The following is a 16,347-nucleotide window of genomic DNA, read 5'->3' as shown; positions in this document are numbered from 1 at the left end:
TGTGATTTACCTACAAGGGCCTGTCAGAGGCTGAAAGCAGCATTTCTGTCTGCCACTGACACAAGTACCACTGGATCTGTTGGACTGTATGATCCAAATGGTACAGTAGCTGGTAAAGGGCTATTTCCTGTTTGGGGCCACACTTAAACCTAGCAGCTTTCTGAATCACTTGGTATGGTAGCTTGATTCAGGTGTCCCCCATAAACTTAAGTGTTCCAAATACTAGGTCCCCAGCTGGTGGCAATTTGGGAATTGGAACCTGTTGGAGGCAGTGTATTTTGGGAGGCAGGCTTAGAGGTGTTATAGCCAGCTTTCCCTTGCCAGCATTAGGTGCACTCCCCTGATGCTGTTGTCCACCTGATGTTGACCAGGAGGTGATGTCCAGCCTCTGCTCATCCCATCAGTTTTCCTTGCCATCATGGAATTTCCCCTCGAGTCTGTAAGCCAAAATAAATCCTTTTCTCCCACAAGCTGCTCTTGGTCAGGTTTTTTTTTTTTTTTCCTTTCCAGCAATGCGAAGCTAACTGCCACACTTGGTGGCTCCAAAATCCAATTAGGCCCAATAGGCATTGTGCTTTTTTTCTTAGTGGTAGGAGAGACTAGATGTAACTACTTATCTGTTACCTTAGAAATAATATCTCAGCATGCCCCACACCACTGGACTCCTAGAAATGCTACTGGGTTAGCAGAACCTTAATTCTTCATTTTCCATCCTCTGATGCATAAATGCTATATCAACTATTCCAGAGTGGTTGCTAAATCTTTCTCACTTGATCCAGTAAGTGCAATATCAATATACTAAACCAAAGTGATACCTTGTGGAAGGAGATCAAATTCTCTGTGAACTAAGTTATGATTCAGGACTGGAGAACTATGATAACATTGAGACTGTAAAACCCCATGGAAAAAATCCCAAAGCTAAAACAGCCCCAGTTGCAAAAACCCTGTCTCAGTTTCCCGGAACCCAGAAGGTCACCACCCTGCCTGTGGTTGCTTCAGACTTAGCCAAGCAACACAGGTGGATTCCACCAATCAGAAAATCCCTTGAGCAAGACCCCCTCCCTAACCCCTTGAGCAAGACCCCCTCTCTAGCTTTGTGGTTGAACTCCACCAATCAGAATCCTCCAGTCCCTTAAGCAAACTCCCTTAAGCAAACCTTGCTCAACTACCTAGTTACCAAATCCCATCTCGGTTCCTGGAACCCAGCTATGCCCCCCCCCCCATAACCCTGAAATAGCCTAACAAATTGACCAATGATAAGATTGTAACCATGCATCTGCTTCTGTACACCAGCTTCTGCCCTCCCTAACTCTATAAAAAGAACCCTCTACCTTGCCCGGCGCTCAGTCTCTCGAACGACTAGAGTGCCCGCAGGCGCCTGTGTGAACAATAAAGCTGCCTTTTGCCTTTGCATCCAGTGGCTCGGTCTTGGTTCTTGGGCGCGGGTCTCCGGCCGCGGAAGATACCCTCCGAACAGTAAAGTGCATTGCTCACCATTCCAGCCAAAAGCAAATTGCTTCTAGTGGTCCTTATGGACAGGTAAAGATGAGAAAGCATTTGCAAGATCAAAACATATTCCGGTTGCCAGGAGATGTGTTAATCTGCTCAAGGAAATCACATCTGTTATAGCACCTGCAGTTGGAGTCACTACTTGATTCAGTTTCGATAAAAAATTGTCATTCATTATGATCCATTTATTTTATGAACAGTCCAAGGAATAGAGTTAAAGTGAGATATGGTGAGGACTACCAGTTCTACATCTTTCAAGTCCTTTATGATAATGTCTATAATTCCTCTAGGGATTACAATGTTGTTTTTTGAAAAATATTTATTTATTTATTTATATGCACACAAAAAGAGACAGAGAGAGAATAAAAGGGAGTGCCAGGACCTCTAGCCACTGCAAGCAAAATCCAGATGCATGTGTCACTTTGTGCATCTGGCTTTATGTGGGTACTGGTGCATAGAACCTCGGTTGTTAGGTTTTATAAACAAGTACCTTAACCACTGAGAAATCTCTTCAACTCTGAGTGCCAATTTATTTTTTGTTTTTTGAGGTAGAGTCTCATTCTAGCACAGACTGACCTAGAATTCACTATGTAGTCTCAGGGAAGCCTCAAACTCACAGTGATCCTCCCACATCTGCCTCCCAAGTGTTGGGATTAAAAGTGTGTGTCACCACACCTGGCTATTTTTTGTTTTGTGAAGTAGGGTCTCACTATATCCCAGGCTGACCTGGAATTCACTATGTAGTCTCAGGGTGGCCTCAAATTCATGGAAATCCTTCTACCTCTGCCTCCCAAGTGCTAGGATTAAAGGCATGTGCCACCATGCCCCGCTTTTTTTTTTTTTAAGAAATTATTTATTTATTTGAGAGAGAGAGAGAAAGAAGCAGAGAGATAAAGAAAAAGGGTGTGACAGGGCCTCTAGCCACTGTAAATGAACTCCAGACACATATATCACCTTGTGCATCTGGCTTCCGTGTGTACTGGAGAATTGAACCTGGGTCCTTAGGCTTCACAGGAAAGGGCCTTAACTTCTAAGCCATCTGTCCAGCCTGTTTTTTATTTGTTTTTGTTTTTGTTTTTCTGAGGCATGTTCTCACTCTAGCCTAGGCTGACCTGAAACTCACTCTGTAGTTCTAGACTGGCTTTGAATTCACAGTGATCCTTCTACCCCTGTCTTCTGAGTGCTGGGATTAAAGTCATGCACCACCTTGCTCAGCACCTACTTTAATTGGAGGGCCAAGATGCTGTTTTGGGTCTCCTGGAATCAATGTCAATTCAGAGCCATTAGCTAGTAAGTCCTAAGAGTGCAATTAATTCCTTCTTGCCGGGGTATAGTCCACCACCTAAATAAAAGCAGTAGATCCCTGTGGGGAAGGATGGGGGAAATTTTTAAATTAAAACTTTTCAGAGGGCTGGAGGGATGGCTTAGCAGTTAAGGTGCTTGCCTACAAAGCCAAATGACCCAGGTTCAATTCCCCAGTACCCACACAAGCCAGATGTACAAGGGGGCACATGCATCTGAAGTTTGTTTGCAGTGTCTAGAGACCCTGGCATGCCCATCCTCTCTCTGCCTATCTCCTATCTCCTCTCTCTCTCTCTCTCTCTCTCTCTCTCTCTTTCTCTCTTTCTCTATCTCTGCTTGCAAATAATGCTGGGCTCCTTCCCACTCAGGTAGTGCCGAGGAAAGAACCAGGCCTACTGGTTCCTCCCTAGGGGTTGAGGGAGGATGATGAGCCTCTGCCCACCGGAGAAAAACCACACTGAGTCGGGAGTCTTTTTCAAGCAGGAACAGGTGTTTATACAATGTTGAGAATGAAGGCGGAGACTTTAGAGTGGGGTGAGACGTAAGGGCCAATAGCATACAGAGACCTCTGAGATGATTGGTTGTAAGCGTGCATGAGCGGGGGACTCTAACTTCCTATGTGGAAGTAGCAGGCCAGAGGCCATTAGGCCCCCTGCTGAGTCATAGCTGGGTGGAGGCAGTTAAGCTCAGGAAGTTCCACTAGGCCTCATGTCCGGGCCTCTCAAGGCCCAACACTCTCTCTCTCTTTCTCTATCTCTGCTTGCAAATAAATAAAAATTTAAAGCTTTTCAGAATTGTAGGTTACTTCCTCAAGAGGAGCTGACCTCCCTTTATTCTAGGGGTTCTGGGTCTACAAACTGTCTCAAATCTGGAAATTGGTTAAAGGGCCATGATTTTTCTGTTGCTATGATTCAAAGTAGCCTTTTGTTTAATTTGCTCTGGAACCTTTTTGCTTATGCATATTGAGCAAGAACTTAGTACACTTCCTACCTATTTTTCTTGTGGGAACATTATGATTAATCAGCCAGTACCAAAGGTTAGATCATTAGGAACATTGCTTTGCCAATGCTGTCCATCATAGTATATATGCTCACCCCATCTGTAATGATTCAGTGTTGCCACTTGACTCTCTTACTCTGGTATTCAGTTAGGTCCATTGCATATAAATTACCTAATTCAACAGCTGCAGCTCCCTCTGTGAGGCCTGCATTTCATAGAAGAAAATGACAGTTCTTCAATTATGCTGGTACTCTCCTCACAAACCTGTTTCTTACGTATAGTCTTAGACAAGGGCACATCTTTTGGACCCTTCCACTGTGGAAGATAAGATTTTGCATGGCTAATCCACTCCAGCATTCCAATCTCTTGGAGCCTTTAATCCCTTTATCTACATTAAGCCAAAGGATATTAGGCAGCTCCAGCTCAGTTCATTTAGGCCATCTTTCAACCCATACTTCAGCAAAAGAATCAAACTCTTGATACATTTTTTAACTATGTGAGCTGCATTATTAAACCTAAGAATGGGGCTGGAGAGATGGCTCAGCAGTTAAGGTGCTTCCCTGCAATGCCTAAGGACCTGAGTTTGATTCCCCAGTACCCTCGTAAAGGCAGATGCTCAAGGTGGCACTTGCATCCGGAGTTCGTTTCAGTGACTAGAGGCCCTGTCATTCCCATTCTCTCTCTCTCACTCTCTGTCTCTATCTGCCTCTTTCTCTCACTCTCTCAAATTAATAAATAAATAACATTTAAAAAACCTATCTGGCCCATATAAAGTTTTGTGTTTCTTCCTTCAGTATCCCATACCCTTGAAATATATTCCCACACATATCATCCATGCTTCTACATAAATCTATTAGAAAACGCATGAAGTTATTTAAGGATACCTTCTCATGGGTCACACTTCCTATATCCTCTCTAAGGACCTGTTTATCCTTAAGTCTGGTTATAGGTTTAGAGGCAAAGATGGGTGTGCACTGAGAGGCACTGGTATTACTTTGTTTGGCATCTTCTTCAGAGAAGATCATTGCTGATTCTATAGGTAACACAGGATTAACTCCCTCATGCCAGGGTTAAGAGGACCATGCTGCTAGGGTGGGAAGACTGCTCTCTCAAAGCCATCAGAATTCAAGGCTTTCAGCTTCATTAGGATCTTACTACACATCTCAATTCTAGTTACAGAATCCTACCCTCTTTCAAGCAGTGCCCCCCCCCCTTAACTGCACAAAGCTGGGACTTGAACTTGCATTGTAGGTCAGTCAATTGTATGGTGTGGACTTGAGTTTGGTTTTCTGCAATTTGAGCCCTATGACTGCTGGAGAAGATTCTCTTCCAGGGCACACTTATGTGCATCTGGAGCTGGGGCACTTCATCTCTGAGCTTATTCTTTTCCCTTTTAATTTTATCCAGAAATTTTAGAAGTAACCAACAAGCATCATTCAAAAGTTGCATATAGGGCTGGAGAGATGGCTTAGCGGTTAAGTGCTTGCCTGTGAAGCCTACGTATCCCGGTTCGAGGCTCGGTTCCCCAGGTCCCACTTTAGCGAGATGCACAAGGGGGCGCACGCGTCTGGAGTTCGTTTGCAGAGGCTGGAAGCCCTGGCGCGCCCATTCTGTCTCTCCCTCTATCTGTCTTTCTCTCTGTGTCTGTCGCTCTCAAATAAATAAAATAAAATAAAAAATTTAAAAAAAAGTTGCATATATAGTCACTAAACTCCTTGCTACACACAAGAAGTGAATTAGGATCATTAAACCAGGTGTGATGGTGCATACCTTTAATCCCAGCACTAGAGAGGCACAGGTAGGAGATCATGAATACCCCTACCCTGAGATTACATCAGCCTGGACTACTTCGAAAATCAAAACAAACAAGCAAACAAACAAAATCAGCAAATATATTTACCTTGAGTACTTCTTTTTAAAAAATATTTTTGCCGGGTGTGGTGGTGCATGCCTTTAATCCCAGCACTCGGGAGGCAGAGGTAGGAAGATTACCATGAGTTCAAGGCCACCCTGAGACTCCTTAGTGAATGCCAGGTCAGCCTGGGCTAGAGTGAGACCCTACCTCAAAAAAAAAAGAAAAAGTAAAAAATACTTTTGATTTCTTTATAATCAGACAGAGATAGAAGAGAGACAGACAGAGAGAACAGACACATCAGGGCCTCCAGCCACTACAAATGGACCCCAGATGTATGTGCCACTTTGTGCATCTGGCTTTATGTGGGTACTAAGGAATCAATCCCTGGTCCTTAGGCTCTGCAGGCAAGCATCTTAACCACTGAGCAATCTCTCCAACCCTTAAATAGTTATTTAAATTATTCTAAGATAAGGTAGTTTGTACCATAAATTATCAATGCCCTTCTAGCTACCAGGAGAGTTTTTAGGGTGTTAGAATTGGAGATTGAACTCCAGATAGCACTAAGCCTACTAGAGAAACATCCTTGCAATTCTGTTTCTCTAGAACCACAACTGATACCATAATCTGCATTACTGAGTGTGTTCCAGAGGAGTAGAACAGATATGTTGAATATGTATTGTAAAGGATATCTATTAATTAGCTAACAGGATAGTCCAAAAGTAGCTGTCTTCAGGCTGGAGATGTAGACAGCCTGGTGGCTGCTTAGTCCACAAGGCTGGATGCCTCAGCAGTCCTATTCTGGCACTGAAGATCTGGAGAAATTCCAAGAAAGCTGCTGCACTTCAGTTCTCATTGGAAGGCTGGTGAAGTTGTGTTCCAGTGTTCATGAAAGATAGCAACAAGAGGCTACGTGCATACACAAGCAAGTGACATGGGCAGCCAGGCAAAAGGGCCTGTTGTCTCTTGCAACTTCTTTATATAAACTCCACCACTGGAAGAGCCACCACTCCAGAGGAATGTCTCCCTCCATATATCAATCCTTCCTGGAAATACTCTGGCAAACCCACCACAGAAGCAAGCCTCGTTTTGAATTTCATTTATTTATTTATTGGTTTTTTGAGGTAGGGTCTCACTCTAGCCCAGGCTGACCTGGAATTCATTATGGAGTCTCAGGGTGGCTTCAAACTCACGGCAGTCCTCCTACCTCTGTCCCCAGTGCTGGGATTAAAGGTGTGTGCCACTACACCTGGCTAATAAAATATTTTTTTAAAAGAATAATGACAGACTCAAGAAGATTAAATTGTGGTTGTTAATTTTATTTAGGGAGAAATCACAAATTATGGAGTTTATTTAAGGGAGATTGGGATTTAAGAGAAACTGAGACCTTTAAAGAGAGATTAGAATAGAGCTCTAAGAACACAGATTTAAGAGAAACTGAGGCTTTTAAAGAGAGATTAGAGTAAATCCACAAATGAATAGATGATAAAAGAAACTGAGGCCTTTAAAGAGGGATTAGAGTAGAGGTGCAAATGCATAGAAAGTAGAATCTAGGAACTTGTGTAGGGAAATTTAGGAACCCAATGGTATCTTTTATGTGCTTTTCCTCATGGAAGAAAGTTAAAAGAGAAAATGGTGGTGACTTAAGGAGGAATATCAGAGAGAAAATATCAAAGCGGAGGCCAGGAGAGTCAGAGGAGAAATGAGTAAGGAAGAGAATTACACTCATGGTTACTTTGAGTTCAAAGAAATTACATATGTAGAAAGCCTGGAGTTGTTGAAAGCATCTACTTAGAAGGTCTGGAGTGTAAAGAAAGTACACATGTGGTAGATTTGGGGACCAGAGGAAACTCATACAAGTAGTCAAAGTGTGAACTTATTCCAAACTATAAAACAGAGGCAGGCAGACAAGTTCAGATCACAAAACAATGCTCTTCTGTCCCACTTCCACCAAGACAGTGGTTGGGGTAGAGGCCATACTCACATGTGTCCAGATCAAGATAAGAGGAAATCCAGAGAGATCCCCACCACACACACTGAGGGTCCTGCTGAGATTGGAAGGACTGAAAGGCCACAGCCTTATTTATAGCATCAGATTCAGGTATGCAATGGGAAGACTTGATTGGTTTGTAGATTTGGGGAATAGACCCCAGGGCCAGCCCACCTGAATAAGACCATGAGCCAGCCCATACAGGTAGCACACTTGACTATGGGCAACAAGGGGTGCTGTAGATCAGTCTTGATCAGACATGAGTTCCATTTCTGCCAAGAGTTCTATTCTTGTGTCAGAGCAAGGTGGAATGTGGAGTAGCATCTCCTGGTTCTCTTTGGGCCTAAAGTTTTGACTGAAACCGCCTATAAAAAGCTAGCTTTCTCCTATCCTCTTTCAAGTTGAATTTAACTATCATACTTCAATAGAATTTAACTATCACAATAGCTAATAACAAAGCACTTGAAATTTTCTAAGTGAATATATTTAAAAAAAATAAAAAATTAAAGGTATGTGCAGCAATACATGATAATTAGGTTGGTTTAGACATTCCACTGTGGGGTTCCCCAGAGGGGTCCCCGCTCAGGGCTGTCTACGCGACCCCAAGAACACTCACGCAGGACGCTCTCAATGCAAACCGCATGAGGTTTATTGAATCCGATGCATCGGGGCTCAACACAGATTCCTCTCGCAGGGGCGGGGGTGAAGAGCCCCTAGCCAGGAGTTTGGTCAGCTTATAAAGGCTAAAACCACAGGTATGCAGAGTCATAGGGGCTTTTCAGCCCTGGCTCCCTCTGATTGGGTAGGGCGTACAAAAGGTCAGGTCCTCATGGTATACTTTTTACAAAATGGAGGCGGTTGCATACTTTTTACAAAATGGAGGCAGTTGCAAAATGGCAGTTCTGTGATTCAGTGCAGCAGCAAGCAAGCCATATTACAGAAGCTTAAAAAGGCAGGTTAGCAGAGCAGCTAGAAAACAGGGCAGCAGAAATAGGGCAACTTTTATCCTTTCACCACATTGTATACATATTTCATTACTATATATGTGCTAAATATATACAATTTTTGTCAATTAAAATATTTATTGCAAAGCAATTTTTTTTTGCTTTTCAAACTCTATTTCAACATAACTATGCATAAGAAATACACTCATATTGGTTAATAGAATGCAATTAAGTTTAACTTACCCTACATAATCTTGACCAGAAACTTGGTACATGGTTTACGATTAAAAAACAAAAACAAAAACAAAAACTTCACTCTGGTTTATTTATTTATTTATTTTAATCTATTACAAGTGTATAAAAGATCCTCCATCAAATGCTGCCAAAGATGCAGCAAGAACCTTGAGAAATAGACCTTTGGTTTGCCTCAGAAAAGTAACATATTGCACTGTAAAAGTTTATAAAATTGGCGCAAAACCATTGTTGTAATGTTACAATACCAGTTTAAAAGTTCAGTAACCAGTGAGTGTGCAAGAAGGTGGGGAAGCCTATGTGTACTTGTGGAACTGTGAAAGCTGTCTGGTCTTGTCAATATTGCTTGTAGATTGTAAATCTACCCAGATGGAGATCCCAACACTATCAGCTCACCACATCTGCCAAGGTCATCCAGGACACTCTAGACTATCTTGATTTACACAAAGAAGAAAAGTAAGTTTCTTTTCTAACTTTTCAGTCCCAAAGTAACAGTATACTACAGGCAAAGCATTCCTTCCATTGTCAACATTCATAGGGTGACATGCAATGAGGTCAACTGGGTTTTAAATCGTATTAACACTCATGCAAAATAGTCCCTAAAGTTAATTAGCACATGACTTTAGATGTGAACAAAATGACCCTTGGAAGACTAGAGCAAAACATCCACTACAGTTGTCAGAAGTCTCATCAGAAGGGCGCAGCCCCTGACGCATTACGCCATGCAAAAATTAAAAAAAAAAAAAAAAGTAGCCCCAAAATAAGAAGCAGGTCTGAAAAAAAAGAAAAAAAATATAACTTAAGATATCTTGAAAAACAATGTGAATACAGGTTCAAAAATAATTAAGAGATACATTTTCATACGACTACCTAGGATTAGGCTGATAACATATTCTACCATTTCAAGTTTAACATTAGTTACTAAGCATTAATGTACAAAGACCATGTGCTTTTTTGTTCCTTTATCAAAAGGGAAAATTCCAGCTTCAATCTATAGGAGTAGGTAAGACTAGAGAACAAGATTCAAACAATTGCATGCAAATACCACATTTTCTCAAATGGAAGAACTCCAACTGGACTCAAAGTCAGATTACTAATACATTTTTCACTGAAACAATTCTTACTAAGTACAAACACATGGCGTTGAGGTTCAGCACCTAATGTAGGCCTGATGCCCAAGTCCATGTTTTCTGAAGGAAGTCCACATCAATTTCAGGTAACAATGTTTTAAAATACCAATTTAGGTTGCAATTTCCTTTTGCTTTCTAGTCTTGCAGACTAGATTAAAATTAGTTCAATTCCCAAAAGGCATTGTATTTTCCTTTGTCATATGAAAGAATCCACAAAAACCTCTTTTCCCAAACCAACTCCAATCTCCAACCCAATTTTTTTTCAGTATCATGAAAAAGGTAACGTAAGTAAAATGTACTGATGAACATAAAAACTAGTTGTTAGAAAAAACTTTATAATTTAAAGTTTTAAAAACATAAATATCTGCAGCTTGATCTCCACTGACATTGATTGTCGGAGCCTAGGATTCAGCACTTACACACTCATTCACACACACACAGCACACACCTCACCACACAGCTCACATCTTGACAGTCTTCTGCTTCTGCAAGTCTTTGGCCTCCCAGTCAATTCCAAGTCCAACCAGCTTTTAACTCAAACTGCACTCTCAGATTTTCTCACCAAGTTTTTCATCCACACACTAATGATTTCCCTAATCTTTCCATGTTGTACTGCCAAAATCTGAGATTTACCTCAGAGATCACCAGGTAAAAGAAAATAAATGAAATAACATCAGCAGTCAGAATCTCCAGCTTCCCTATTGGGATCACACTTCCTTTCACTTGCAATGACCAACTCTTACCAGTAAGAAGAATCCAATCTTGGACCCTTCCACGCTCTGGCAACTGGCCCCAGAACCCACCGAACAGTTTTGGAGTGCTCGCCGCGTTCGAAGTGCCCCGTGCAGCACGACCACTGCTGTTCACTGCAGGCCTCCCCTGTTCAGAGGCTCTTTCCCAGGGACAGCCGGGACACCCACCAGCTTGTGGAGATCCCTGAGAAAGTATGAGTCTTGAGATCTGGGATGTAGTAACACCAGTTTTTCATGCACTCAAAGGAAGTTGCAGTTGCTTGCCAGACTCAATACCACTTCTCATCCCAGGTCTGCTACAGGACGACCACAGAGTCCTGGAGTTGACAGCCCAACTGTCTCAAGGGTCCTGTCTCCAGTTCCAGGTTTGTTGCTTCCAAGCATCACATGCAGCCCCCTACTCAGAGTAGCCATATGGACACCAACCATTACTGAGGAGAAGCTTTCTTTAAAGCTTAACACTTAGAAGTTGTTTGTTCCAAGTGGAAATCTATTGGCTACTTACTGCAAAATTAAAATGGAGAGCTGGGGAATTCCATGTCCATTCAAATAACTTACACGAAACAGATTCTGGCATAGATGGGAAAATTAAGACCCATGGATAGAGCCTGCATGTTCCAGCTGCTCGCAAACTTATACACACTACTATTGTTCTACAAAAAGAATTGCAGCCAAGAAAAAGAAAGCTGCCCTTTTGCAACAAGCTACAGAGCATCCCTCCAAAAAAGCAAAAATAAGCATGTATATATATATATATATATATATATATATATATATATATATATATATATATAGTCAAGTGTTACTATTCAACACAATGCTATTACTACAAAAAATTAACTGCATAGGTTAAAAATATGTTTTTTTTTTAAAAAAAATTTACTTATTTGAGAGAGAAAGGCAAATAGAGAGTGAGTATGGGTGTGCCAGGGCTTCTTGCCATTGTAAACTAACTCCAGTGGTATGTGTCACTTAGTTATCTGTGTTTATGTTGGTACTGGGGAATCACAACTGGGCCATCAGGCTTTGCATGCAGGCATCTTTAGCCCCTGAGACATGTCTCCAGTACAAGCAAATCTTTTTTAAAAGAAACATATGGTTTATAAGTGATGGTGGAGTGTAATCATATGGGAGATAGTCTTTAAAAATTTTTTAAAGATTTTTTTATTAAGTAGAAACTTTGGACACATCATGTGTTGGTACCACCATTTCCTTCCTCCCTGCCCCAATTCCACTGAGGACCCTCCTTGCTGGTATTCACCATGGGTTGTGGGTTATGAGTTGTGAGACCAGGTGTCAGTCATTTCAGTGGGAGGGGACAATGCCTCTGGGTATTTCCTCCCACTCTGTGGCTCTTACAATCTTTTCACGCCCTCTTCCACAAAGTTCCCTGATATGTGATGGGTGTGTTTTAAGTCTACTTTAGTAATGATCTCATTGCAGCTTATGGATTTCTGCTTTGATATTCTGAGTATCCACAGTGTCCATCTCCATTCCGGTGCAGGTTGTCAGGCTCACCATGGAAGCACGCTTTTCTCATCTCGCCAATTTCTCTATGGTTTCACGTGGGCTCTGACTTATGTGCTAGGGGTGGTTCATCTCCTTGGATACTGCTGCTTTCTGAAAAAGAAAAATAGGTTCTCCAATAGAGATCAAGGTTAGCATGGGTTAAATGAGATATGCATTGTTAATTAAGAGGGATTTTGATGGTTGTAGCCTCTCTTTTGGCTAAAGACTTGTGGGAACTTTTCATTGGAGTTCATGATCTTTGTCTCTATAGGATTCTGACTTGGGTCTCAGTCCAGGTATGGGTTCCTTTCCACTGAGCAGACCACTTAGCCAACTAGAGGGCCAATGGTTACTCACCTAGGCTGGGTGCCACTATTACACAGGTGTGTACATCTTCTCTTGCTGGTTGCTTTTGTACAGCTGTGTCCCCTGCAAGCACATAATGTTCTTGGCCATTCCTCCCCCACCCCCACACCTTATGTAGCATTTTTCAGCACTATACAGACTATCCATCTGGAAGCTGGCTTCCTTACAGATTCAGGCAGATTTCTCATTGTTCTGTGTTTGCAGAATGTGGTGTATTCAGCAATAGGGAGACAGTCTTCAAATGAGAAAGCTATAAGGAAATGTCTTTGAATAAAAAAACATTATTTAAGATATTTTATTTATTCATTTACAAGGGGGTAATGGGCATGCCAAGGCTTCCTGCCATGGCAAAGGAACTCCAGATGTATGTACCATTTTGTGCATCTGGCTTTACATGGGCACTAGGGAATCAAACCTAGGCTGATGGGCTTTGAAAACAAGCTCCTTTAACTTCTGAGCCATCTCTCCAGGCCACATTTTTAAAATTAGAGTAAGAGGGTAAAGGGAAAATTCAGTACTCATCCATATTTTCCTCTAAACCTATAGCAAGTCTTGAGGATAAACAGGCCCCTAGATGTGAGATAGCAAATGTGTGAGCCAGGAGGTGGTATATATACCCCAAAAGAAGTTCATGGGTTTTCTAACTAACTCAAGATGAAGCCTGGAGAATACACAGGGAATACATTTTAAGACAAGTGCTGAGAAAGCAGCTGTAATTTTTAGAGATTAACACCATTGAAGAAAAACTTGCTCTGCAGTAAGACAACAGGAAATGTGTCCTAAGTGCAAGACCCCAGCCACTGAAGGTTCTATCTTGTGAAAATCCAAATGCATTCAGAAGTAGAGATCCTAGAGTTAGGGTGACTGGATCCCTGAAGGTAAAAAGCACAGGAAAGTTTGTACTTACTAAAAATCAAAGATAAGCTGACTTGTCTCTTGCCTAGTTCCCCAGATCTGTTTTTCCACAACTAGGACCCCTCCTGGGAGGGAGCTCTTAAATAGGACTTAAACACTGTGGATGGTTAAGTTCAGCCCTGGAACTTGGTGCCAGAGCTAACCTCTTCCTGAGACAGCTCTTAGCCCTAACCAACCAACTGTCCTTCTGGTGCACCTGAGCTGAATGACAGCCCACCCCCAGAAAGTCAAAAATACCTTTACAAGGGGAAGGCAGGCTCTCTGATCACTTGGGAACTTCCAGCTGTAGGTGAGATTTTCCCTCAGCTGGACCTGGGCCCAGCCAGCCCAGGCCCAGACCCACCTGGGAGGGACCCATAGCCCTTATTCTTCACATGGGTTCTTTATCCCCTCCAACTCCCCACATGGCAGGAGCTCCTTGCACTTTCTTTTTCTCTTTCTTTCCATGCTTTTTTCTAGTCAGTCTGTGTGAGCTCTCTAGCTAAGTGGGTGTCTTTCTTTGGCGCTGTACTTCCCTCAATGAATATAATAATGTAATGATTATCTCTTCAGTCTTCTTTTTTTGTTCAGTTCTTTGATTAAAATTAGAAGCAATCCTAGGGTTTGGGATTGAGGGACTTTCTTGGACCCCTAGCACCCCATTACACACCCATCACCACTCTTTTCCTTTCCTTACTCCTCTCTCCCTCTATCCCTCTCTTCTTTCCTTATTTCCTTCTTTCCCTCCCTCTTTCTTTCCTCTTTTCCAGAGTCCTACTGGGATTCATGGAAACAGTACCCTCAGATGCAGTGAACTCAGGCACAGGCATGAGGACAGTGACAATAGGGATGGCAACTCTTGCCTGTGTTCTTTTCACATTCAAGGTAATTCCCCAGAGACCCATCCCTGCTCTAGAGTTGGTGGGGAATAGATCCTATGTGAAGGGTGACTCTACTGTACAAGTCCCAATGCCTGCTAGATTAACAGGTGGTCATCCTGGAAAAGTAGGTTATCACTCTTCTCAAGACTTCTAGTTACCTCTGTATTTTCCTACTACTAGCCTGTGTTTATTTCTGCTTCATAGTATCTTGATTCATCTCAAAGCCTATCCCTGAAGGAATGGATTTAGTCTCTGAGCTAATATTTCCCTGAGAGTAAGGCCAAAGGAAAACCCCCATCCATGTTTTTCACTTTTGACATGGATAGAAATCTGAAACAAAAGCAAGAGTCATTCATACAAGCAAGTCTCTTCTCTGAACCTAACAACTTAACCATTTTTTTTCCTTTAGATTTTTTAGGAGAGATACCTTATTTCACTGTGGGAGAAGAAAAACAAAACACAACCTCAAAGATGTTAATAGTAGGGACTTTTACCCCAACATTTTTGGACCTAGTCCCTAGAGTCCTTAGAGACACAATCCAAAACTGGATAATCTGGAAGAAATGGATTGAATCCCTAGACAAATATCACCTACCAAAACTAAACTCTGAGCATATTAATCTCCTAAACAAACTTATCACATCCATTCAGATTGAAAAGATAATAAAAAAAACTTCCCCCAAAAGTGAAGCTAAGTACCTGATGGCATCTCAGCCAAATTCTATCAAACCTTCATTGAAGAACTGAAACCAATTTTTCTCAAATTGTTTCATATAATCAGAGAATAGGGAATCCTCCCTAATTCCTTTTATGAAACATCACTGCAATACCAAAATCAGACAGAGAGCCAACAAGAAAACTATAGGCCTATATTCCTGATGAACTGAGATGTAAAGATCCTGAACAAAATCCTTGCAAACAAAATTCAACAACACATCAAAAGCATTATCCACCTTGATCAAGTAGTGTTTGTCCCAGGGAGGCAGTGATGTCTCAATATATGGAAATTGTTCAATGTAATATACCACATAAACACATAATCACAATATTCCACATGATCATTTTAATAGATATAGAGAAGTCTTTTGAGAAAAAGACAACATTACTTTATGATCAGAATGCTGGAGAAAATAGGCATGGAGGGTTTATATCTTGACACATAAAAGCTATATATAAAGCACCTAAAGCCCAAATAATCCTTAATGAGAAAAGACTCAAGGAGTTCCCATTGAGATCAAGAACAAAACAGGGGTGCCCGCTCTCACCACTGCTCTTCAACATAGTACTAGAAGTCCTAGCCCAAGCAATAAGACAAAAGAAAGAGATAAAAGGGATACAAATTGGAAAGTAAGAAGTCAAATTAGCACTATTTGAAGATGACATGATCCTGTACATAAGTGGCCCAAAAGTCTCCATAATCAAAACTTCCTTTAGCAAAGTGGTAGGATACAAAATTAACGCACAAAAATCAGTGGCTTTTCTATATACGAAGGAAAAATGTATAGAGAAAAAAAAATCATGAGGGTAATTGATTTTCAATAGCAACAACAACAACAAAAAATACCTAGGAATGACACTAATCAAGGATGTGAAAAACCTATATAATTAAAACATAAAAACACTCAATAAATAAATTGAGGCGGACTTGAGAAACTGTAAAGACCTTCCATGATCCTGGATAGGTAAAATAATATTGTGAAAATGGCAATTCTACCAAAAGCAATTTACAGATTTAATGCAATACCAATAAAAATTTCAGCATCATTCTTCACACAGAAGTAGAAAAAAATGATGTCAAAATCTATAGCAACAGGCCTCACATATCCAAATATATCCTTAGCAAAAGAAACACCCCTGGAGGTATCACCATGCCCGATCTAAAGCTTTATTACAAAGCTACAAACCAGCATTGTACTGGCATAAAAACAGAAATATAGACCAATGGAACAGAATTGGAGACCTGGACT

At 41.4% G+C, this 16,347-nt stretch overlaps 1 protein-coding gene across 1 annotated transcript in view; it reads right to left on the bottom strand.

Annotated features, from left to right (window-relative positions):
- Window positions 1-16,347, bottom strand: part of LOC105943641 — a 65,684-nt gene that overhangs the window by 18,696 nt on the left and 30,641 nt on the right. The window contains 2 exon segments of the mRNA XM_045155566.1: window positions 4,695-4,843; window positions 10,722-10,914. Coding sequence (XP_045011501.1) covers window positions 4,695-4,843; window positions 10,722-10,914 — 342 coding nt within the window.

This window comes from Jaculus jaculus, chromosome 7 (assembly GCF_020740685.1).
Source record: "Jaculus jaculus isolate mJacJac1 chromosome 7, mJacJac1.mat.Y.cur, whole genome shotgun sequence".
Taxonomy (NCBI): Eukaryota; Metazoa; Chordata; class Mammalia; order Rodentia; family Dipodidae; genus Jaculus; species Jaculus jaculus.
The sequence above is the reverse complement of the archived record's forward strand: the minus strand, read 5'-3'. Positions and strand labels throughout refer to the sequence as shown.